Source organism: Schistocerca nitens, chromosome 2, assembly GCF_023898315.1.
Source record: "Schistocerca nitens isolate TAMUIC-IGC-003100 chromosome 2, iqSchNite1.1, whole genome shotgun sequence".
NCBI lineage: Eukaryota > Metazoa > Arthropoda > Insecta > Orthoptera > Acrididae > Schistocerca > Schistocerca nitens.
In genome coordinates, this window is record NC_064615.1 from 389,362,254 (window position 1) to 389,388,767 (window position 26,514).

At 39.8% G+C, this 26,514-nt stretch overlaps 1 protein-coding gene across 1 annotated transcript in view; it reads right to left on the reverse strand.

The window, feature by feature from the left end:
* Positions 1-2,063: 2,063 nt before the first annotated feature.
* The window catches only part of LOC126235043 (uncharacterized), a 164,125-nt gene continuing 139,674 nt past the window's right edge, over positions 2,064-26,514 (reverse strand). Inside the window, exons 3-4 of the mRNA XM_049943778.1 lie at positions 2,658-2,820; positions 2,064-2,098 (exon numbers count right to left, since the gene is read on the reverse strand). Of these exons, the coding sequence (XP_049799735.1) occupies positions 2,064-2,098; positions 2,658-2,820 (198 nt within the window). The remainder of the gene's footprint in view (positions 2,099-2,657; positions 2,821-26,514) is intronic.

The following is a 26,514-nucleotide window of genomic DNA, read 5'->3' on the forward strand; positions in this document are numbered from 1 at the left end:
ACACTAGTATTACGCAAAAACGGGGTGTAACAGATGAGACTTCTGCAGTTCTGAGTGAAGCTTTATGCACTGTTATGCGGCATCACGTGCGTTCATTACCTTGTCGGTGTTCGTCAGGCGGCGGCGGACAGCACAGCTCCGCTCACCTCGCCGTCTCGGAAGCAACTCTCTCCTAACTTCTCCTTACTACAATTTACCGAAGTTGGTTTAAAAAAACTATCTGGCTGTGTTTTCATCTGACCAATCAGGGTCTCAATGTTAACCTTAAGCTCTGCCTACAAAAATTCTGTGTATCGAATGAGAAACGTTATACTTTTCGTGATGGGGCAATGTTTTTAAAGTTTGCAACGTAACAGAGACGCGGAAAAGTCTCACGCTAAAACTTGCAGCTGGTGTGGTCCTTTTAGCGTTATCGTAAGATCTATACTGTTCTTCTGGAGGGCTCTATCTTTTAACATGGGCTTGGGGTGGTCCTGACGTAACAGAGACACAAAAAAGTCTCACGCTAAAACTTGCGGCTGGGGTGGCCCTTTTTGTGTTATCGTAAGATCTATACTGTTCTTCTTGAGGGCTCTAGCTTTTAACATGTGCTGGGGGGTGGTTCTGACGTAACAAAGACGCGAAAAAGTCTCACGCTAAAACTTGTGGATGGAGTGGTCCTAGCGGTTAGCTGGCAACGTGGCTGTCCGTCCCTTATCGTAGGGCCTTTTCGCTTAACGTGGTTCTGCTCTCGGCTTCTGTTCTCGTTTCTCCCCTCGGAACTGCGTCTGTCTCACGGTGGGAAGGTATGACATGCATTTAGGCACTCTTGTGTTAGTCTGTGGTATTCCATTTGCTCACTCGTTACTTGTATTACTTTGGTTAATTTAATGTCACGATTTATTCGGAGCTATGGGACTTACTACTGGATTTGCTTCTCATGTCAGGGTTTTCATGGAAGGTGTTGGATTTGCCTGACACCTTACAACACCACAATCATTTTTCCGTTCTCAAAATGTCGGAAAAACACAATTTGCCTTTGATTTGAATAAGTCGGTATTGTCATATCTGCCAAAGAAAAAAAAGTTGTACTCTTGCTGTCTGCTGTGCACTACTCGAATGACATCGACGAAACAACAGGGAAACCTGAATGATAATTTCATACATTTAAACAAATGGTGGTACTGACACTTTTGATCAGCTGCGCAAAACTTACACTACTGCACACGCAACAAGAATATGAACTGTGAGGGTTTTCTGTGGCATTTTGGATCAAAGTGGGATAAACGCCATGGTTCTGTTTACCATCTCCAGCACTGAAGTAAGCAAGCCCCGAAGAAAATTTCTGTATGAACTGGCATGGAACTTAATTGCGCCTCACCTGAGGGCTAGACTGAATATACCTACACTACGAAGGAATGCGAAGAGAACTCTAGAAGAAATATTGGAAATTGATAGTGTGTCACCAGACAGATCAGAACTTCTAACCAGCAAAGTGAGATGTTTACAGTGTTCAAAGAAAAGGGATAGAAAAAATGGTTCTGAGAACTATAGGACTTAACATCTGTGGTCATCATTCCCCTAGAACTTAGAACTACTTAAACCTAACCAACCTAAGGACATCACACACACCCATGCCCGAGGCAGGATTCGAACCTGCGACCGTAGCAGTCCCGCGGTGCCGGACTTCAGCGCCAGAACCGCTAGACCACCGCGGCCGGCTCTGTGACGAACATCGAGCCCTAATTTGTACAGAGTGTGTTCACTGATAAGAAAAATAGTGACTGATATATTACAGTTTTTCGCTTGACTCTAATATAGTTTCATCTTTCTTATGCGTTTTTGCACGAATATGCTGTAACAGTCATTTTGTAAACACCCTATGCCAAAATATCCTGTAAAAATAAAATAATCCATTATATTATATTATTTTATTCATTCAAGTTCAGAGTCATGTTGAATTAATACATTAATAAAAAATATATAAAAACTTCGTTTTCAGCATAGCGTTAAGTGTAACTTGTATCAAATTGGTAAATATGTATGTTACTCATTGAAATAAATAAATGAAGTCAAATAAGGCATTATGTTCCATTATACACATTCAGATATGAGGAAGCTAGATATAAAGAAATATAAAACATTATTTATTAATAATACTACACACATTTTATAAATACCATGTGTTACTCATTGTTGTAGTAATAAAAAAATCGCTATGAGTAACTACATAGTAATTTAGAAAATACGATATAAATAAACAGTCCAATGTATATATTAACGAGCTTGGAACAAATGAGATAGGATAACATTTTACTGGGGCCCTGTGGATCAAGTCTGCGACGCGAGGGTTAAGATACTCTCCTGCCTCTGTAATGTGAGGCGTAAGGACATAGGACACCGTGCATTCTTGAACACAGGATGTATACATCGCAGAGATCTCGGTTGGGACATAATTTTCAAAGTGCTCGATACTATCGGCTTCACATCACGTCTTAGTTGTCCCGATCCCGAACAAAAGCCGTTATGAAATGACAGTAGTTTCTGAAGAAGATCGAACTACTTCGCTGGCGTTCCTTGACCGTTAACCCCGTGTACGTTCCAGACGGTGCTGCAAGCGCGCTACATGGTGTTGCTCAAGAGGAACAATGTAGTGCAGATGCATGGTGCGGACCTACCTTTGGCTGCAGCGCGCACGACGTCCAGGTAGCGCAGAGCCATGGGCAGAGGGCTGGCGAACAGGCGTAGGCGCGACCCGTCGGGCCTGGCGAGGAAGATGGCCGTGTGCAGGACCCGCAGCGTACGGGCCTCCACCGGGCTGCCGCCTCCGCGAAGAAGCACCTGAGGAGCGGAAATATTTTTGTCATCATTTACGTCTATTCATCGTCAAAAATAGCGCAGTGCTGTCTGTTATTCAATAGCTGAGAAACCCGACGTTGCCCTGATACTTACTTATTCACATCTTCTATTAGCCCATCCCTTCCTCATCCTCCCCTCCCACTCTCTGGCCACCTCCTTCTCCACCCCTCTCTCTGTCCACCACCTCCTCTCCCCCTACAGCGAAGCTGTAGTAAGCGATAAACATTTTTCCTGTCATCTTTTTGTTCACCTCCATCTTCCTATCTCTGTCCGTTTCCTCCGCCCCTCTCACTGTCCTCCACCTCCTCTCCCCCTTCCTCTGTCCTCCACCTCCTCTGCCCCTCCCTCTGTCTACCTCCTACCACCTTCCTATGAAAAATTGGTGGTTTTACCCCCAACAGTAATTACTTTGAGATAGTAATATGTGCACCAAGTTCGTCTGAAATCGATGTAGGAGATGAGGTGATGTTGAACTTACACTCAAGTCTTTTAAGGACATAATACATTTATATAACCAACTACGCTTCATGAATATTACTTTTATTTAAACTACAGGCTTTATTGGGATATAAAGCAGTCAACATATTCTATGTAATGGAACTTATTATAAATTTTGGTACTTATATTGTATTACATGCAATTTACTATGAATAATACTATTTTACATATGTTTTCAAGTCCTGACATCCATGCAATATCGTTTTTTCTATTGACGTCTGTTTGTTAATGAATACATTTTGCGTTAATGTGTGTGTCAGCACTTTTCTATTAGTAGTGGTTAAAAATAAATCTTAGTCTGTAGTTGACATTTAATGACAGCAGTTGTGAGAGATGGTCAGCGATTTTGTTATTCCTGTTACTATTTATTTACTCATTACACTTTTTCGGTGGTACTTTAGTATTAATCAGTTGTGTTACATTCTGATATTTCATTAATTATGGTAAGAAATGAAATTATTTTCCATTAAAATTTCGTGACAGCAGTTACGTCAGACGATCAGCGATATTCTGTAGTTACATCTGCTTGTCGACGTTTCTGACAGCGATGTTATTCGGTAATATTGAATCTATATTTCTCTTCTCGTGTTATTTAAGTTAAATTTTCTCTTTGCCTGATGGTGGATAATATCAATAAAGTTTCTGATAAATTGTTCATATTTTAGATCAATCTGCTCGAGGAGGAAATTGAGATACATTATATATTAGAAATTATCCACTTTTAATCCTCATCGAACAAACTGTCCGAAAACATAAACAGTTTATCGAAAACTTATTGTTGTTATTCACCGAGATCCAGAATAAACCATAAAATAATCAGAGACAAAATTTAGCTTCAATAACACAACACCACAGGTATCCATTCTATATCCCAATAACATTGCTCGTAGAATTAGATGCTGGTAAACCTTTCGGTATGTGAGGTCGTGGTCCAAGAAACACTTCTGTTCCTGACGTTTCGTCCAGGACTGTGGTGTACATTCTCAGAGGCGCTCCTCCTTTGAGTCTTGCCGACTGACCGGTCGGACGTCCGAGAGCGACATAAATACATAAATACTGTGGGAAAGGGGGCGTGGTCAAAGTAACACGTGATGAGCAGAGATAATCTTTGTCAGAGATAAAACTTAAATATAGATTGTCGTCTTGTCGAAGATAAAACTGTCTAGCGATTTTGCAAAATTGAAATGGCTCTGAGCACTATGGGATTTAACTGCTGTGGTCATCAGTCCCCTAGAACTTAGAACTACGTAAACCTAACTAACCTAAGGACATCACACACAACCATGCCTGAGGCAGGATTCGACCCTGCTCGGCCACTACGGCCGTATAGCGATTTTGCAGGGCTGCTGTCCATTTGCCGCTAAGTTTCATTGCCTCCACTTTCCTATTAAAATTATCCTGAAGCTTATGAATTTCAAAGGCTTCTCTACATCGTATTGGATAATAATTTGACGTTGAAGATAAATTTTTTGTTTCAGATAACTTTACTTCGTGGTTTCCTGACCGAAGAGCTTCTTCTGCTATAGTTAATTTCTCTATTTTTACTAATAGACATAGGTTTCTGTGTTCATTCAGCCATGTATGTACGCTTCTCTTGGTAGTTCCAATATAGACGTTACTACACGTACATGGAATTTTGTGTACACCACATGTCGACAGAGGAGGTCGTTTATCCTTCACAGATCGAGGTACTTGACTTACTTTCTTTGTTGGTCTAAAGACCAGTCTGATGTCATGTTTCTTTAAAATCTTACCGATCTGATGTGTTACTTCTTTAATAAAATGGAGAGAAACTTGTGAGTTAACGAGCATTTCGCTCTCATTTAAGTATATGGCCGAAAGAGTCAGCCTTCAGGAATTGTGAAACGAACTCTGTCGGCCGGGACCGGATGCCACAAAGAGCACAGATCCACTACGAGATGGGGAAACTCACAGGCGTCTGTTGTCTATTGAGGCTTAAGCACTGTAGCGTGCGAATGAGACAGACGAGAACCTATGTCATAGGGAAACCCAGCAGAGGCCATTTGTGGCCGAGAAGACGTAGCATTGTTAAATATGGCTCTGCAGTTACGTAACGACGGCGGGGAGGTACACGAGGCGCTGGAGGGGAAATTGGTGGGGGGATCGCGCTATAGTTTTAACTAAGCGCGATCCGCTGGAAAGGTCCACTTCCGGAGCCGCCATTGCTGTTTTCTGGCGCGCTACTTCCTGCCGCGCCCAGTTCTTATCAGTAACAACATCCGCTACTGAGGCAGCTGCAGGCTCATTCGACTCGAGGCAGCCGCACGATACACACAGCCATGCCGTACAGGAGGAGAATATACAAAGAAGGAGCAGAATGCCAGTGTACAAGACTGTTGATACTTTTTCAATAACTCCAAATGAAACTGGACAACAGGAATTAATGAAAACTATTTAATTCTACAGTAATTTATGGAATCAAGAAACAGTAATTTTAATCTGCCATCCTCCTTAAATTTTCATGGTGATCCCAATAAAACTTCAATATTTATCATATCTATGATAGTTTAGGATTTACTGTCAAAGTGACATTAACAAGTTTTGTAACAAAGACCTGAATGCTAAAATCTGAACGCTTTGGTCGATCTTAACGATCGACATTTCATAGAGAAGCGCATCATTAAAATGAAAAACGCTGTAAATATCAACTTAGTTACTTTATTTGCTTAAAACAAAGTAGATTTAAATTATCAGTAACAGTTAAGCATCAGATCATCATTTCCTCCACACAAAACACATTGAACGATGACAGCATGGAACCTTATTGAATCATTAGGTAATAGAATAATTGCTGTAAAGTTTAGCGCATAATAGTTACTTTTGTTCTGCATATATTTATTGGTGCAAGGCTACTGGCTGTGGCATTCAAAGCTAAGAAGGATAATGTATTGGTTTTATGTAAAAGAATTTAACGTTTATTATGAAACGGATATTATTGTTATTCTGTTTAGAACGTGAAAGTGGTCAAGCTTTGATTATTTAAATATGTTAAAATGTAAAATAATGTAGAATAAGCTGTAGCCAATCAGCTGGACAGCTTCAGGAAAGGGAACTTCCCTGGTCAGTTGAGTGACGACGTTCGGCGCGCGGGAAAACGCTGCCGGAGACGGGCAGAGATGGACAGTTCTGGTCTAGACACCAAAGACGACAGTTCGACTGGTGACACGAAAAGGTACAGTGCTGGTGGAGACGCGGAAGCGGGCGGTCGATCTTTAGATAGCTAGGAAGTGAAAAATCTTAGAAAATTTCGCATTGTGTGGTATCGCGGGACTTAGTCTCTGAGCGGAGAGCAGCCGCGCGCCTGGTGTGAGATTGTGAATGATCAAACTGTGTCAAATGGATACGAGCTCGTGTGTAACAGTAACTCTAAATACGACTAATTTCTCTATTAGTTTGCTTTGTCAACAAACATTAATCTAAACAAAATCGCAACTGTGTGGCCTACATCATTTATGGGTCTTTAATTTAGTTCCCGATTATTACTGTAATTATATGTTATGTTAACTTTCCAGGTAGGTTAGAAAATTTAAAAAGGAAAATGGATAGGTTGAAGTTAGATATAGTGGGAATTAGTGAAGTTCGGTGGCAGGAGGAACAAGACTTTTGGTCAGGTGAATACAGGGTTATAAACACAAAATCAAATAGGGGTAATGCAAGAGTAGGTTTAATAATGAATAAAAAAATAGGAGTGCGGGTAAGCTACTACCAACAGCATAGTGAACGCATTATTGTGGCCAAGATAGACACGAAGCCCAAGCCTACTACATTAGTACAAGTTTATATGCCAACTAGAGCTCCAGTTGATGAAGAAATTGATGAAATGTATGATGAGATAATAGAAATTATTCAGGTAGTGAAGGGAGACGAAAATTTAATAGTTATGGGTGACTGGAATTCCAGAGTAGGAAAAGGGAGAGCAGGAAACATAGTGGGTGAAAATGGATTGGGGGAGAGAAATGAAAGAGGAAGCCGTCTGGTAGAATTTTGCACAGAGCATAACTTAATCATAGCTAACAATTGGTTCAAGAATCATAAATGAAGTTTGTATACACGGAAGGATCCTGGAGATACTAGAAGGTATCAGATAGATTAAATAATGGTAAGACAGAGATTTAGGAACCAGGTTTTAAATTGTAAGACATTTCCAGGAGCAGATGTGGACTCTGACCACAATCTATTGGTTATGAAATGTAGATTAAAACCGAAGAAACTGCTAAAAGGTGGGAATTTAAAGAGATGGGACCAGGATAAACTGACTAAACCAGAGGTTGTACAGAGTTTCAGGGAGAGCATAAGGGAACAATTGACAGGAATGGGGGAAAGAAATACAGTAGAAGAAATATGGGTAGCTCTGAGGGATGAAGTAGTGAAGGCAGCAGAGGATCGAGTAGGTAAAAAGATGAGGGCTAGTAGAGATACTTGGGTAACAGAAGAAATACTGAATTTAATTGATGAAAGGAGAAACTATAAAACGCAGTAAATGAATCAGGCAAAAAGGAATACAAACGTCTCAAAAATGGTATCGGCAGGAAGTGCAAAATGGCTAAGCAGGGATGGCTAGAGGACAAATGTAAGGATGTACAGGCTTATCTCACTAGGGGTAAGATAGATACTGCCCACAGGAAAATTAAAGAGATCTTTGGAGAAAAGAGAACCACTTGTATGAATATCAAGAGCTCAGATGGAAACCCAGTTCTAAGCAAAGAAGGGAAAGCAGAAAGGTGGAAGGTGTATATAGAGGTTCTATACAAGGGTGATGTACTTCAGGACAATATTATGGAAATGGAAGAGGATGTAGATGAAGATGAAATGGGAGATACGATACTGTGTGAAGAGTTTGACAGAGCACTGAAAGACCTGAGTCGAAAGAAGGTCCCGGGAGTAGACAACATTCCATTGGAACTACTGACGGCCTTGGGAGAGCCAGTCCTGACAAAACTCTACCATCTGGTGAGCAAGATGTATGAGACAGGTGAAATACCCTCAGACTTCAAGAAGAATATAATACTTCCAATTCCAAAGAAAGCAGGTGTTGACAGATGTGAAAATTACCGAACTATCAGTTTAATAAGTCACAGCTGCCAAATACTAACGCGAATTCTTTACAGACGAATGGAAAAACTGGTAGAAGCGGACCTCGGCGAAGATCAGTTTGGATTCCGCAGAAATGTTGGAAGACGTGAGGCAATACTGACCCTACGACTTATCTTAGAAAATAGATTAAGGAAAGGAAAACCTACATTTCTAGCATCTGTAGACTCAGAGAAAGGTTTCGACAATGTTGACTGGTATACTCTCTTTCAAATTCTAAAGGTGTCAGGGGTATAATACAGGAAGCGAAAGGCTATTTACAATTTCGACAGACACCAGATGGCAGTTATAAGAGTCGAGGGGCATGAAAGGGAAGCAGCGGTTGGGAAGGGAGTGAGACAGGGTTGTAGCCTCTCCCCAATGTTATTCAATCTGTATATTGAGCAAGCAGTAAAGGAAACAAAAGAAAAATTCGGAGTAGCTATTAAAGTCTATGGAGAAGAAATAAACACGTTGAGGTTCGCCGATGACATTGTAATTCTGTCAGAGGCAGCAAAGGACTTGGAAGAGCAGTTGAACGGAATGGACAGTGTCTTGAACGGAGGATATAAGATGAACATCAACAAAAGCAAAACGAGGATAATGGAATGTAGTCAAATTAAATCGGGTAATGCTGAGGGAATTAGATTAGGAAATGAGACACTTAAAGTAGTAAAGGAGTTTTGCTATTTGGGGAGCAAAATAACTGATGATGATCGAAGTAGAGAGGATATAAAATATAGACTGGCAATGGCAAGGAAAGTGTTTCTGAGGAAGAGAAATTTGTTAACATCGGGTATAGATTTAAATGTCAGGAAGTAGTATCTGAAAGTGTTTGTATGGAGTCTAGCCATGTATGGAAGTGAAACATGGACGATAAATAGTTTGGATAAGAAGGGATTAGAAGCTTTCGAAATGTGGTGCTACAGAAGTATGCTAAAGATTAGATGGGTAGATCACGTAACTAATGAGGAGTTTGTGGCACAACTTGACAAGAGGAAGGGTCCGGTTGGTAGGACATGTTCTGATGCATCAAGGGATCACAAATTTACCACTGGAGGGCAGCGTGGAGGGTAAAAATCGTAGAGGGAGACCAAGAGACGAATACACTAAGCAGATTCAGAAGGATGTAGGTTTCAGTAAGTACTGGGAGATGAAGCAGCTTGCACAGGATAGTGTAGCATGGAGAGCTGCATCAAACCAGTCTCAGGACTGAAGACAACAACAACAACAACAACAACAACAACAACAACAACAACAACTTTGTATATGGTATCTTGCCATCAGCCAGACAACTTAACCAAACGGTCAAAAGTATCTAACTTCGGGCTTGTAATGCGACACGTGCAGTTCACCCCCTAGACAAGTTTGAGCCAAGACATTTCGAGGAAGAGGAACTGCATGTGAGCTCGAACATGTTTGGGATGTTAGCTCGCAGTTGGAGGCTCGTCCATGATAGGAACTTGGAAAGTGTTAGTTGAGGGTTATGAATCTTGCAAAGTATTGGAACAGTATTGAATTTGAAAGATATGTGCTGAGAATCGGCAGGATAGAACCAGTGAAAAATGTCGATAGTTCCCAACCGCAAGGTTGGACAAGTAGTACATCTTCGAGTAGTAAGATCTTTGACAGCTAACAGAGCTTGGTGCACACGGTAAAAGTTGGGGTAGTGGCGAGGAGATGAGCAGAGACAGCAGAAGTGTTTCGAGTCAGAGCTAAATGCCAGCAGGAGGCAGCCGGGTCATGACAGCATCAAAGTAAGAATTGGTGCTACGCACATAATAAGCTATATATTGAGCGAAACTCGGCGCATACCTGGGGAAACTAGAAAGAATAATTACTAAAATAGGTTTTCTTTGTTAAATAATGTCTGAAAGCTAGATAGAAATCCCATGGTTGATGCAATAAGCGTTTTGTGAAACTTTCTCGTAAATCCATGCTATAGAAGTTTTTTTTTTTTAGTTTTTCACATGTGCCTTAAAAGTTTGAACAATAAATATTTTTTAGATAAAATTAGAGTTTCATCTCACACCTTGTGTCGTTCTCCGCATCCTGTGCTTGCATTGAACCAAAAGGTATATTAAAGTAAAGTTCCCATGAGTAAAGCTAATAATTTCATTTATCAGAGTAAAATAATCTATATGCCATTGCACTGTTGGCAAATTATACACATCAGGACAGAATTTTTATAAGTAACAAACAGGGCCAAAATGAGTAAAGTTATCTAGAATGACAATTTTATGCCATTGCACTACGGCTGAGTTGAATATATGTTTTATTATCGGCTAAACAGGAAGGAGTGCACGAGCTAAGTCCACAGACGCAGTCAGATGCAGGTTGATGACTTTCATTTATTTTTACCACTAAACTTTCATGCAGTCAGATGTGTATTTTGAGTATTAATTTTCCAACAATATTTTCATGCAGTCAGATAAAGTTCAGTTCAGTTAAATACGCAGTCAGATGCAAGTTGTATTAAAGACTAAAGCAGTCACATGCAGTTCAGTGTAGTTTAAATAGAGAAGTTTTATTAACAACACCTGGCGACATCCTCTGTGATGACGTTCCTGGACATATTTTTTCCGTAACTGTGGACTTTGTTTTCGAGCATTCTTTTTTGCCACCATACTTTCAGATGTGCACTGCCTTGCTAGTTGCGTAATATTGCTTTGGCGGCTATGCTTGTGTGCTACAATTACTAGTTGCGTAATATTGTGTTTGCTGCTACACTTGTGAACATTCATTTCAGCTTGCTTTCTGCATTTTTACAGATTTTGTGTGTCCATCCTAAATAATTTTTCTTCTTTTTGTCTGTAAAATACCGTCTTGTGACTTACGTCCATTTTAAAATTGTTGTTAGCCAGATTGTCTCTTTCAAGATGTCTGAAACAAATAGACAGGGCGATAAAGTAAAACTACGCTGTTCCTCAAAATCGCGTAAGCTACAACAACCGGACAATGACCCAGTTTTGCCCCTTAATCTTCCTACATCACAAACTGATCAGGAAGTTGCGAATAAAACTGCAGCTAGTAATGATGCAACAGAAACACAAATTGCCGAATCGGTTCCTCTTCTGCGTTCGGATTCTCAGAACACAGTAAGCCATGTAGAAACAGTTTCCCATGATTCGTTTTTGCTTAATCAACCTGCACAAAGCAATGTAGTTGGCTCCAACAATTAATTCCTCTTGCAAAATCCTTCTACAGATAGAGAAATTGTTTCATCTGAGAGTTTTCAAACAGTCCTTAGTAACCCTAGCCAGCAATATCGGTTGCCACACTCAAATCCTGAGGTGACGCCCCCAGTAACAAATGAAGATAAATTTGACCGTTATTTTCGACTACTACAGGAACATGACGCTAAGAGTGAAGAACAGAACGCAAAGCGTGACAAACAATTTGCGCAATTCCGTGCAGATATTGCGGAACATAACAAAACATTAACGGGACGATTAGACGCCTTGTGTGCTGACAATGCTAAGCGTGCTCAGGAATTGACACACTATTGAAACAAACAAGGAAGCAAATGACAAGAAATTACAGGATATCACTGAAACACATAACCGTGACATTACTGACCTTACGAACAGAATCAATGCAGTACTTCCAACAGAGGTTATTGACAAGTTGCAAAAAACTTCTGCTACTCATTCAGAGCAAATACAGGTCTTACAATCATGTACAGAATCCCTGACATCTGACGTCACTCAACTTGAAACTAAGGTCAGTGAACAGGGTGAACAATTTCAATCACAGTTAGAAAACATAACCGAAAGAATAGCTGCTTTGGAAACGCACGCAGACAATGAACAAACCATACAACCCCAGTTCATTTTTCAGAAACAACTGAATACCTAGCCCTGGCCAAATTTAAGAGCAAACAAGTCACTGTTAGCGAACAGCAAAAAAGAGAACTTCACTCAATTCGGAATACACTTTCTGATATTCAGCAACAATTGCAGGACGACGGTGTGCCTCGTAATTTTGTCCCAGAACACCAGGGAAATAATGGTGCTTATCTACAACAACAGCCCCCCTTCGTATCTTTACAGGCTCCATTTTCACAGGATTACCCTCAACAAGATAAAGATTCCATCTGGAAAGACGTGAAACAACAATGGGGCGATGTTAATAATACTTCTCTACGACAGTATTACCTTATACACAACAATATACTGTTCTGCCGTATCAAACCAGATACGACAACGTGGCTAGTTTGTATCCCCGAAGACTTAATTAACAAACTGATTTGGTATGTTCACCTTAGCTATGCGCATTATGGACCGCGCAAATGTTATCAGCTGCTTAAACAAACATCTTACTTTTTCAATATGGAAAAACGTATTCGCCAAGCCCTTGCAAAGTGCAGACTTTGTCAAAAAGCTAAACCACCTACAGTATCCTTTGCTGATTCCCGATCATACATTTACGTCTTCGTCAGCTGGCGGCCGTTGATTCATTTGGCCCGATTCCTACTACAAATAGAGATTACGCCTATGTTTTTGCTGTGTGGAATTAACTTCTAAATTCGTCACTTTCACCCCATTACGTAAAGCTACGGCCTGCACTGTTTCACGTGCTTTTACTGAACATTTCCTGAAATAAGTGGGTCATGTAACATCCGTAATATCCGACAATGGGCCGCAGTTGCGTTCGCGCACTTGGTGATGTACTCTTCAGAATCACAGAATTTCCCCCATTTTCATTTCCAGGTACCACGCCTCTTCCAACCCAACAGAAAGGTTAATGAAGGAGTTGGTGAAATTATCTAAAATCTTTTGTCATGCAAAACACAATGACTGGGATAAATACCTCCACATGTTTCAGGATGTAATAAATTCGTTACCAAATTCTTACACACAATTGTCTCCACATCTGGTTTTAAAGAACCAACATCCACCTGACAAGATTACAGAACTCATACGTTTCCGACAGTCTCGCTGCCTAAGGAATCACGAGATTATTCAACTTGCGTTGCAGAATATTAAACGAACTGCTGACCAACGGCTACGCCAATTGAAGTCAACAAAGAGAAATGTTTCTTTTCAAGTAGGAAATTAAGTTCTGGTCTGCTCCCACAGGCCATCCAATAAAGCTCACAATCTCAGTCAGAAATTCTTTCTGTTATATAAGGGTCCATATCATGTCGTCCGTATAGCACATCCTAATGCAATTGAAGTACAAACCCTATGTACAAAGAAATCACATGGTGTACATCACATCACAAACTGCAAACATTTTATTGAATAGATAATACTGCTTTCTTTGGGAACTTTCTAAATCTTATTTCTTACATTTACTTCTGTAATCCCAGCTATATACGTCAAGCTAGTTTGTTCACATTATTTCTCCCTGGCCCGAGTACAATTAGCGAGCGTGTAGCGCGTCGCTGCAACCGTTGCCTGGGAACAACATTAGCGACAGGTGGTCGGCCACTTAGTTTTTTTTCTCGAGCCCCAGTCAACTACCTCAGGAGGCTAGAACTTTTTTCTTTCTCACGTCCATCGGCCTGCGTCGTGCGCTTTTCTTCTACAGAGTACGAAGATTCTGACCATATACAAACTTCAAATAACACCACCGCCGTTTTGTTCTGGCAATATGATAAAGACAAGAGTTCGGAGACATTTTTTTCTGGAGACAGCTTTTTTAATGTTACCTGTTTTCTTCCCTGAGATTTACATATTTCTTACGTATTGTAATAAACTGAGATTTTTTCTGTACATTACTAATAAACTACGTTATTGTTTTCTGTGGGACTCATTTCATGCTGGCGTTCGAAGTTGACGTTACAGTGGAGTATTTTGGTAATAATTCATCAATTTGATGTCGATACTTACTATGTGATAATTTTATTATTTTTTTTGTTGGTCGCTCACCACTGTTACTTTGCGATGATTACGTGGAATTATTACGTAATGACACTGCTTACATGAAGATTTTGCCGTAACGAAGGCTACTTTGTATGTTGATGTTGAGCTAGTGGTAACAATCATCCTGAAGTTTACGTAGGGTCTTTGTGCTTAAGGTTGTATTACGTGTATTGAATGTGAGTATTGACTATTAGGATATGAAGATGAGACTAATGTTCTCGATGAATTTTATGTATTTGAAGAAAATGAGGGTTTATAAGAGTTTTTAAGATGATACTGGAAGTTTATTTGGAGAATGAGGTATTGTTAGATTGAAGTTGCATTTTTTTTTTTTTAGACTTTGGGATCTTGAACGCTACAAGTGATGATTAACAAATACTGTGTGCTGAAGTTACGACGACAGAAATATGAAGTGTGAGCGATGTGGTTTTGCATTTACTAGGAATGTCAAAAATGGTTACATGACGAGTTTCAGGTTTCACTTTCATACTATTTAACAGTTAATTTCTTTTCACAGCTTTTATGAACAAGTATCAACGATTTTATGATGTACCAAGTTTACCAGAATTTACCTCTGTCAGAATATTTTCGTTTTACATTGCCAGTACAGATGGTTTATGAATGTTCTCGTTGCCATGGGCAATCGAATATTCAGGTATTTTCATGATGAGTACAATACGAGTAATATGTTCACACATGGTTTATGCTATTATCCAGTTGCTCTTTACGGCAGAAACTTTTATTTAAACCCTTGTCTTTGAGAATAAGACCATTCGCGTTTCTGAAAACTTAACATTTTGTGTCTCCAATTTTAAACTGCTTATTAATGCTCAACTATTTTTCAGATGCCATTAATGCAATAATGTGATAACATGGGATTACTAGAGGCCAATTGGAATTATTTTTGGACTCGTTATTGAGGATCTACTGAGGACTTAAGTCATGCCACGCTACAGCATTTTGTTTTGATTAATCCTTTTTTTTCAGACCTACAGCACCAAAAGTATAACACTTATTGCCTATTACGATGTCTCTGTACTACCTTATATGTTGCTTCTTCTCTTATCATGTGTTTTTCACACCAAGATATAAACAGCTGTTTCTATCTCATTGCTTATCATGTGTGTTATGTGTGACTTTCTGTGTTTCTGCACTTTTATTTTTTTGTAAGATTACCTATTTCAGGATTAGAGTAATGTTATGTCTTATGCTTTCTACTGAAATTTTGTTATGTGTTGGCCTGCTAATTTTGCCTTATGCTTTCTGCTGCAATTTTGTTCAGTGTTGGCATGCTAATTTCCTTTATTATCTGACGTTAACTTCCTGCATTTCATTACAGCTATTTTCATACTTTGTCTACATATTTATTATTCGTATTTGTGCTACACTGCTTATGGATCTTTTAATCAATGCTTTTGCCTTTGTACTTAATGATGTTGATTATGTGGCCACATACTATGCATATATGCTTCTATTTATGCACACTTCTGTTTTGTTACAATGCTACTTGCTGACACATGACAGTACCTCTGCTTGACTGAGCTCAGTGTGTTGTCCATTCCTAATGCCTGTTCCCTAAGTGTGTTATTTTCATGCTATATCAATATAAGATTACTGTGTTTTTATTTCCATGATACTCATGTTTTTGGTGCACCATAACTACCATTAGTTTCAGCTACAGTAATTGGAAAGCTCTTTATTGTCTGTGTGTGTTATTTATGTAACTAACTTTGCTTTTTTTCTCACACGATTTCCATGATTGACATGATTTTAACATTAACACGTGATAACACATTACCCATTTGTTCTACACAACAGGACTAAATAAGGTAGAGGGTCGGTTGTTCTTAAACTGACACACCATGTGGCGTTGGTGCCCCGTATCCTTGAGCTCTGTAGAACTCATTCTTCCTTTCTGAGTTCTCAGTCTACTCTTCTTTCTGTTCTAAATATTTTTTCGGTTGTTTTTGTCAGATATCTGTGTACCAGTTCTCTGTCAAGTAAAATCACTATTTGCAATGCCCCATTTCATTGTACTTAGGATTTAAAATGCACGATTTAGAGGACCAACTATATGAGCAAAAAAAAGGGGGACTGTTTGTAATTCCCCATTTCATTGTACTAAGGATTTAATATGCAAGGCTTCGAGAATTACGTTATTGTTAAAAAGGAAAGGAAGCTTTTCAATACTAATTTGTAGGATCGAATTGATGTTTCCTAATAAGAGACGTTTGGGAGTGTTTGCACTGTGAATATTTTATTTAAATACCTATGTGAAGACTATTTAATAATGTACGTTTATAATAAAAAGAAAGGAAGCTCTTGAATACAAATTTTTGGGATAGAATTGATCTTACTGTTTCATAACAAGAAGCTTATATTGTATGATGTAAATGTAAGGTTTACTTTAGCTGATGTGACTATGAAGCCAAATTACTGAGTAGGACTTGACCTAAACTAGTACTGTTGAGTCTTGTAAGGAATTTCTTCATGAACATTGATTACTGCTGCAATTGAGCAGCATGACTTTTCTAAATTTGATATAACTAGTATGTAAGGAGATTGTATGAAATTTGTTAATCATTGCTGCAATTGAGCAGCATGACTTTCTTGCACTTCAATTGACATTGTATGTAAGAAGATTAGGTACAATTTATTGCAACTATATTTGTGCAGGATCACTTTACTGCACTTTATCAAAAAATAGTATGCAAGCATGTTTTACTACCTTTTAAAGGAATTTTTCCACATCGAGGTATATCAACATCACCTGTCGGCAGCTGAGGGTTTCAGTTAGTCATCATTTATTCCAGGGAAAAGCTGCACGGTCATCAACAGTATTCGGTTCTTTCGACAACATTTACTGTCTTCACATATATAGTTGAAGGCTACCTAGCCATTCACCTTCGTCTGTGCGAATGCGCACAGGTTGCCCAAACTTACGGGAATCACCAAAGCGTGCGCGCTTAATGAGTGGATGGGCAAATGTCTATAAGGTACATTACATATGTAGAATTGTGGACAGTTGGGAATGTGAGTCTCACGGGAAGCGTGCAAGGGATAAGTCCCTGCAGTCGCGCTATCCATCTGTGTCCTCGGTGGCTTAGATGGATAGAGCGCCTGCCATGTAAGCAGGAGATCCCGGGTTCGAGTCCCGGTTGGGGCACACATTTTCAACTGTCCACATCGAGGTATATCAACATCACCTGTCGGCAGCTGAGGGTTTCACTTAGTCATCATTTAAACGTAGATAACACACTTAGCAGTAAATGTCCACTGCCTATTGTATATTGTTTTTAATATTATAACAGAGACTGAATTGTCAACTGAAAGACTACTAAATGCAAGTTTAAGAGAATGTGATAAAACCCAGTGGGGGCTACCTGTTCATGTCAAATGTCTACTATAAGTAATTGAAGATAACGATGTTAAGAGTACGTCAGTGTGGACTGCCACCTGACATAACATGCCTTCTATGACATAATTGTAACTGAATGTCGGTAGGTGTTGTCATCTGACTTGACATATATTTCACACTCTATACTACCATGGCTCAGGGTTTGTAATCACCTGAGACCTCTGTTACAGGGTGAGTTATCCCCTGATTTAACAGGAAATCGGTTGCTCAGTGTGTCCCATCACCTGATGCCTTTTATTCTTCACATTTCTTGTACTACAGCTCACTATTGGGGTCAGTGTGTTACATCACCTGATGTGACATGCTGTGTACATAGACCTAATCGGTTACTCAGTGTGTCCCATCGCCTGAGGCCACATATTTCTATTTTCTTGCACCACAGCTCAATAATAAGTCAGTGTGGTCTCCCACCTGATGTGACCTGTCCTGTACAATTGACCTAATTTAGGGCTCAGGGTGTCTGATCTCCCGAGGCCTTTTCTTCACTATTATCAAAGACAGTCGACATGTATCTGAGGTTTACTCCAAGATAATGATGGTAACTGAAAGTCAGTTTATGCTGTCACGTAACGTGACAAAGACGTAATAGTTAAGCCTACTATTAATTAAAGTATCTTATTGCATATTTTATGTATTTTTTCTCATATTCTATACAACTATCAGGTAAATTTGGATATGATTTGAGGTATTTTTCCCTCATATTTCTATACTTCTATGTGGTAACATTCAAGTTTATATGATGTAACTATTAGATAAACTTTGATATTTTTCGAGGTATTTTTCCTTATATTTCTATGTTTCCATTTTGTAACACTTAGTATTGTGTGGCATTGATGATTCACTTGTATTTCGCTATTTTACGTATTTTTTCTCACAGTCTACATAACTGTTAGGTAGAGTTTCATGTTATGTTGAAAGGTGGCTACACTGAGCCACAGCGCCAGAGATTGCGCCAAAGAGTATTATTCAGCCGCCTCCACTGGCAGTTCTTGTCGAGAAGTCGTGGTGGAGAGTGCTTATCGAGATGTGGTGGTAGAGAGTCGGTGTTGAGATGTTGTAGTAGGGAGTGCTTGTTCCAGGTTTTCTGCAGTTGTTTGATGGGCTAGACAGCAGATGTTGTTCGAATGGAGATATTGTAATGATTAGAGTGCTTTTCGTCAATATATATGAAGGTAAAAATATTCCCTTTTCTTTTTATTATTTCAATGTCTTAAATAATGCGTCATTACAGGTTCAGTCAACAAAGCATCTGGCTTGTGTTCTTGTATTAGTGTAATTCTGGTTTCCTTACGCAATTATAGTATTTCTATTTTTTTTAAATTACTTCAGTATAAATGGTATTTAAAATTTCTTGTCTTATTGAAGAAGAACCGTGCCAGATGTGTACGTTGAATCACACTTCCACACACAGAACAGTTACACTTGTGCTTTGGTTTCGTATGTTTTATAGTTGCTGGGGACTTAATTAATTAATTGTGTTAACGGAAATTTTCTTTCATTCTTTGTTGTTATTCTGTGCAGTCAGATTGCGTACAAATACTAGTCAGGGCCAACCGTTTACGAGACCTCGTAATCGGACTTAGAGCTACGAAAAATAATAATTATTTTCATTTTATATAATTAAGCCCCATGCACGTGGGACCGCTGCTTCGGATCGTCCCTTGGAATTCTTCTGATTGTAAAAATAGTAGACAGTAGTATTGTGGTAGTAATTTGTAGTTTAGTAATTGTAGTCTATATTGCATGTGTAGATTTGGTAATTGGCATTCTTCTAATGGTATTTTGCAAAATTTAATTTTTGTTGTCTTGTCTACGGGTTTGACAATTTAGTGCAATTATTTCAATTGTTCGTTAATTGTGTTTAGTGTGAATGGTATTGTTGGAGATAAAGAGTCATTGTGTGTAATTTTCGTACAGCGACGAGTTTTGTATGTTTTGTAAATGATTACGCGATCGATGAAAAAGGCAAAAATGATAGTCAGAATGACGAAATTGTTGACATGGCGAACTCGCCAACACAGGAGAACAGCATGATGAATAACGAAGTGGAAAACAATTTAAGAAGTCGGGAAAATAGTCCAGAACCATTTCAACATTTTTCTCAATCAGAAAATTTACAGAATACGAGATTAACGATAGAAGATTCTGAAATAGTATCGAACACAGATGGCTTTATGGCTATGCAGAAGGAAGTTAGTTTTGCGGGAAATGTTAGGGGCGAAAAGAATTTCGAACCGGCTAATATGGAGCAGTTGATGGGTGCAATATTAAATCTGGGATCACAGTTGGAATCTAAATTTAAAACAGAGATGGGAACTTTGGGAACACGGTTAGACTCATAAATAGGAACAATTAAAACAGAGATGGAAACAATGGAAACACGGTTAGATTCACGAATATGGACATGTTTCAAAAACATGAAAGATGAATTAAAGAAAGAAATCAGAGAAGTACAACCGATTTTGAATGCTCACAATAATACATTAATTTTAATAGAAATCAGACAAAAGGAACAGGATAGAGAACAGGAAGAAAGAGATCGCGTGATGGTACAAAAATTTTCAGAGTTAAATTTACAACGTGCACACGATAAGGAGGAAATATTTGAGAGAATCGAGGAATCCGTACCAAATGACAGAATAAATAATCTAACACAACAATATGAACAGTTAACTATTAAATGTGTCAATACTGAAACCCGAGTCGCGACACTTACAGAAGACGTAAATAAACAGAAAGAACAAATAGGTGATTTATCGGAAAGAGTTGAGGAGATTTCAGATAAATTGACAAGTCTTAGCTTAAATGGGGACAGAGATTCGGATGATACAGCTCCATTACCATTGCAGAAACCGAAGAGTACTAGAACATAAATAAGCATGTTGAAAATCAGGGAAAATTTAATGAACGCGTTAAAAGGGAATTTGAAGCATTACAAAAGCAAGTCAAACAAATTGAAGGCGAAATCGTAGGGAAAGACAGCAGAAGAAATTTAGAATCACAGATAGCAGAGGGGTTTGGAGAAAGTAATTTATTTCATTTACGAGAAGCAATAAGAGAGCGCCAGGCGCGCGAACTTGACAGCAATCGACATTCGGACTGGGACAGACGCGGTAGGTCTTTGTCGCCACGGGGAGAAAACTTTGACTATAAACACTTCTTAACTGTTCGGAAATTTAAGATCTTTCGCGATTCTAAGAATGACATACATCCATGTTCATGGTTAGATCAATTTATGTAGGCACTTCCACCAAATTGGCTACTAAGTCAGAAACTGGAAATTATGTGCGGCTATTAAGTCCTCAGGGGATTCACTACACTAAGTGAATATGTGCCGTAGCGTGCATAGGGCCCCGAGCTGTAGTGGTGCTATTTCCCTTTTAGTTTTCTGCACCGCTGCCTACTCTTTTACTATTCTTTGCATCTGTCAAAACAACTCTTCGACTATCAATCTATCTAGACAGTAGGTAAAGAGTAACCGGTATGACTATTTTACCCAAAAGTGATTTCGGAAATTACCGTTTGGACTTACTGTATCTTCAGCAGCATTCGTTGGTAGTTTAAACGAAATCTTACCTGTTTATCTTCGTGACAATATTACTTCATATGTTGACGATATTCTTATTGCTAAACGTTCTTGGAGTGAGCATAACAAAATTTTGGATTCATTATTACGTATCTTTGCAAGAGTTGGCATTACTGTGAACTTGGAAAAATCAGAATTTGGTCGTTCTCAGGTGAAATTTCTCGGTCCCATTATTTCTACAGAAGGTATTCTTCCTGATCCAGAGAAACTAGACGCTATTCGTAATTATGCTGTTCCTACCACAAAACGTGATGTTCGTAGTTTCCCTTGGTGTTTGTAATTTTCTTAGACGCTTTGTTAAATTGGACGATTTGACCACACCTCGTTTATGTGAACTATCTGGAAAGAAATCTAATTGGTGTTGGGATGAGGAAGCTCAGTCAGAATTTGAACAGATTCGTGATGCTTTAGTTGCTGCTCCACTTCTTTCACATCCGGATTTATATAAAGATTTTTGTTTGGTGACGGACTCATCATACAAAGGCCTAGGTGCACATTTATTTCAAGAGATAGAAGAAAACGGCGTTGTAGTACAGAAGACTATTGCATTTAGAAGTCGTGTTCTCTCTAAATCAGAAAAGAATTATTCGATTACGGAACTTGAAGCTTTGGCTGTTGTTTGGGCTTTCACAAAATTTCGCACATTTTTGTTTGGCAGACATACTAAGGTTTACACCGATCTTCGAGCTCTGGAATTTCTTATGTCAACAAAATTAACTCATGGAAGATTGTCACGATGGGCGCTGTACCTACAGGAATTTGATTTTAGTGTTGTTTACATACAGGGTTCTTCAAATATTGTTGCTGATGCTTTATCACGTGCACCTATGGGTTTGAAACAAAGGGCTGAAGAGGACTGCAAGGAAAACCATTATTGTTTGATATATATTCAAGGTGTTGCGTTTGAGAATTTTATTTCGTCTTCGCTCCAGGACATCGCTAAGGAGCAAAATAAGGATCCAATCTGGAAGGACATTAAGGAGAAGTGGAGGAGAAAGGAAAGCTTAGCGATTAGACAGTATTATTTACTTCGCAATGATATTCTTTTTAAACGAAAATCGGTCGACAACTCTGTTTGGTTAGTTTGTATTCCTGATGAGTGGGTTAATAAATTGATTTGGTACACACATTTCAGTTATGCACATTTTGGTCCCAGAAAATGCTTTCATAAATTACGAGAAAATTGCTACTTCAGTAATATGGAAAAACGTATTCGATCTGTTCTCGCCAAATGCAAATTATGTCAAAAGGCTAAGCCGCCAACTACATTCCTGGAAATTGAAATAAGAACACCGTGAATTCATTGTTCCAGGAAGGGGAAACTTTATTGACACATTCCTGGGGTCAGATACATCACATGATCACACTGACAGAACCACAGGCACATAGACACAGGCAACAGAGCATGCACAATGTCGGCACTAGTACAGTGTATATCCACCTTTCGCAGCAATGCAGGCTGCTATTCTCCCATGGAGACGATCGTAGAGATGCTGGATGTAGTCCTGTGGAACGGCTTGCCATGCCATTTCCACCTGGCGCCTCAGTTGGACCAGCGTTCGTGCTGGACGTGCAGACCGCGTGAGACGACGCTTCATCCAGTCCCAAACATGCTCAATGGGGGACAGATCCGGAGATCTTGCTGGCCAGGGTAGTTGACTTACACCTTCTAGAGCACGTTGGGTGGCACGGGATACATGCGGACGTGCATTGTCCTGTTGGAACAGCAAGTTCCCTTGCCGGTCTAGGAATGGTAGAACGATGGGTTCGATGACGGTTTGGATGTACCGTGCACTATTCAGTGTCCCCTCGACGATCACCAGTGGTGTACGGCCAGTGTAGGAGATCGCTCCCCACACCATGATGCCGGGTGTTGGCCCTGTGTGCCTCGGTCGTATGCAGTCCTGATTGTGGCGCTCACCTGCACGGCGCCAAACACGCATACGACCATCATTGGCACCAAGGCAGAAGCGACTCTCATCGCTGAAGACGACACGTCTCCATTCGTCCCTCCATTCACGCCTGTCGCGACACCACTGGAGGCGGGCTGCACGATGTTGGGGCGTGAGCGGAAGACGGCCTAACGGTGTGCGGGACCGTAGCCCAGCTTCATGGAGACGGTTGCGAACGGTCCTCGCCGATACCCCAGGAGCAACAGTGTCCCTAATTTGCTGGGAAGTGGCGGTGCGGTCCCCTACGGCACTGCGTAGGATCCTACGGTCTTGGCGTGCATCCGTGCGTCGCTGCGGTCCGGTCCCAGGTCGACGGGCACGTGCACCTTCCGCCGACCACTGGCGACAACATCGATGTACTGTGGAGACCTCACGCCCCACGTGTTGAGCAATTCGGCGGTACGTCCACCCGGCCTGCCGCATGCCCACTATACGCCCTCGCTCAAAGTCCGTCAACTGCACATACGGTTCACGTCCACGCTGTCGCGGCATGCTACCAGTGTTAAAGACTGCGATGGAGCTCCGTATGCCACGGCAAACTGGCTGACACTGACGGCGGCGGTGCACAAATGCTGCGCAGCTAGCGCCATTCGACGGCCAACACCGCGGTTCCTAGTGTGTCCGCTGTGCTGTGCGTGTGATCATTGCTTGTACAGCCCTCTCGCAGTGTCCGGAGCAAGTATGGTGGGTCTGACACACCGGTGTCAATGTGTTCTTTTTTCCATTTCCAGGAGTGTATTTCTCACAGAGCACCGTTGTTTCCTATCATTCCAGCGAAATTAAAGGAGATGGCTGCAGTCGATTTGTTCGGTCCAGTGGTTCGTTATACTAATGGTTTTGCGTACATTTTGGTAGCAGTGGAATTGACATCAAAATATGTGTGTTTTACACCTTTACGCAAAGCAACAGCCCGTTCAGTATCTAATGCTTTCATCAAACATTTTCTTAAAGAAGTGGGTCATGTTGATAAGGTTATATCAGATAATGGATCACAGTTTCGTTCTAAAAGTTGGCTTCGTACTCTACGGCGTCGTAAGATTAAACCAATTTTCATTTCACTTTTTCACCCTCAGTCTAACGCTTCAGAGAGATGGATGAAGGAAATCAATAAATTGTGTCGACTTTGTCATCAGAATCACAGAACGTGGGATCAGTATCTTCATATTTTTCAAAACATTCTGAATGAACTCCCTAATGATTCAACTTCTTTACCGCCTATATTGATATTAAAAAATAAAGCACCGACAAATCGCATTTCTGAAATAGTTCCTTTTCCGCCTTCACGGAAACTGCGGCATTCTGAAGTTGTCAACCTGGCTCTACAAAATATTGCGTCTGCGGCTGCTAGAAGAGAGAAATCAGCTAAACGTCCTGGTCGTTTAAAAAAAACTTTGTCAGTTGGTCAAAAGGTATTAATTAAGTCTCATCGTTTGTCTCACAAAGGAAAAGGCTTGTGTCGCAAATTTTTTCTGCTTTATAACGGTCCATATAGAATTCGCAAAATTATTCATGATAACACTGTCGAAGTAGAAACTCTTTCATTTCGACGCTCTAAGGGAGTACATCATATATCTAACGTTAAAATTTTTGTGGAATGACATACTTTCGAGAAACCAACAGTTATACGTAAACATGCGGAGAGTACAAGGATACCGCGCTGTGTTTTGGCGGCGGCACATACTCAAAGCAATAGTGAAGTCTGCGCGCCGCACAAGGCAGTCGTTGACCGCAAACAATTACTTCCTACGTCACGCGCCTACAGCTGATCGAGCGCTCAGAGCGAATGCACTGACAGCCGTAAACAAATACACAGTCTAATTTCTCCGATTAAATTCAGTATTAAGCTATAGTGACTTGATAAATTATGTTATTAACGTTCAGTATTTTTCAGGATACGGTTGTATAAAATATTTAAGACCTTCAGGTAAATTCTGTGTCTGTCCGACGTTAAGAGGACTTGCTATCGAGAAAATTTCAGGAAGAATGTAATTTCGAAGAAGAAACTAATAAACTAAAAAGGTAACTATTAATTGAGTTTATTTTTCAGGTGACATATTTCCCCTTAGGTACGTACTTTAGACGTAATTTGCTGCTCGCGATTACGTGATTCATACTTTGTGCTAAATTTCATGTTCTGTGAATTTACTTGTGAAGCGACGTGCTTGCGTACATAAACTGATTTTGACAATGATTGATAAATGAACAGGGTTGTTACTTATGTATATTATGCATCGCTTGGCTGCACTGTTTTTTCACTGATGTCACATTTTTTTTATTATGTGCCTGCTGTGCTTATTTATTTAAATTATAATTGTCACCTGATTAGTTGTGCTGGTATGGTTATGTATGTGGGTTACACTTTGTGATTTATCTGCTTGCGCCTTCATGTTTACTTATTAAGGTTACATATGAACATTTATTTTCTAATGCTGATATGATGCTAATGACCTGTTTATGATGTAGGATATATATTTGCTGCTTTGCGTATGGATTGCATATTTACACATTTCTGTTTTGTTGTCATAACTTCTCTTCAATTTAGAATATAGCAATGCTGATGTACAGTGTACGAACATAGAGTTTAGGTTACACGATGGTATTAATTATTGTTCGCTTGGCAGAGCCTCGTTGTAGGGATTGTGCTGCATCCACTTGTTGACATTCTGTTCTCTACTGGTATATTTACTCGCTGTTGCATGTTTTGCTTACGCTCAGTGCCTTATATTTTTAAGATAAGAAACTGAACTGCTATAATTCGACGAACGACATTAGTACAAGAAATTTCATAGAAGTCACATGAGCTGGAGGTTTTATGGAAGCTGTATAAATTTATGCTAATAGGAAGGAAGCTAACGACATGACATACCAACACTAGGGTTAGACCATTTACAGTTATTACACTGCATTCTTCGTGAGCAATTGAAATAGGAAGTGACACTTGACACAAAAAATACTCCACATGTTTGCTTCTGCCATGATTCTTGAAGTGGTGTACACACTGAAATATTATGATCATTCACACTCAGTAATCGTACTTAATTACTGAGAGTTATTCAAACTAAAGTCTGTTAGAGGTTACGTATGCATTTCATTTATTTAATGATGGACAAGGTAACCAAAATGTACTTTATAATTCATAATGAGTAGAAGATTTGGCTCAGATGGATTACACAGAGGTTGTGTGTTGACGTTGTTTCTTCGGATTGTATGGGATGATGAAGTTTGCATTAGGATTTTGTTGTGTCTAGACCATACAGCCTA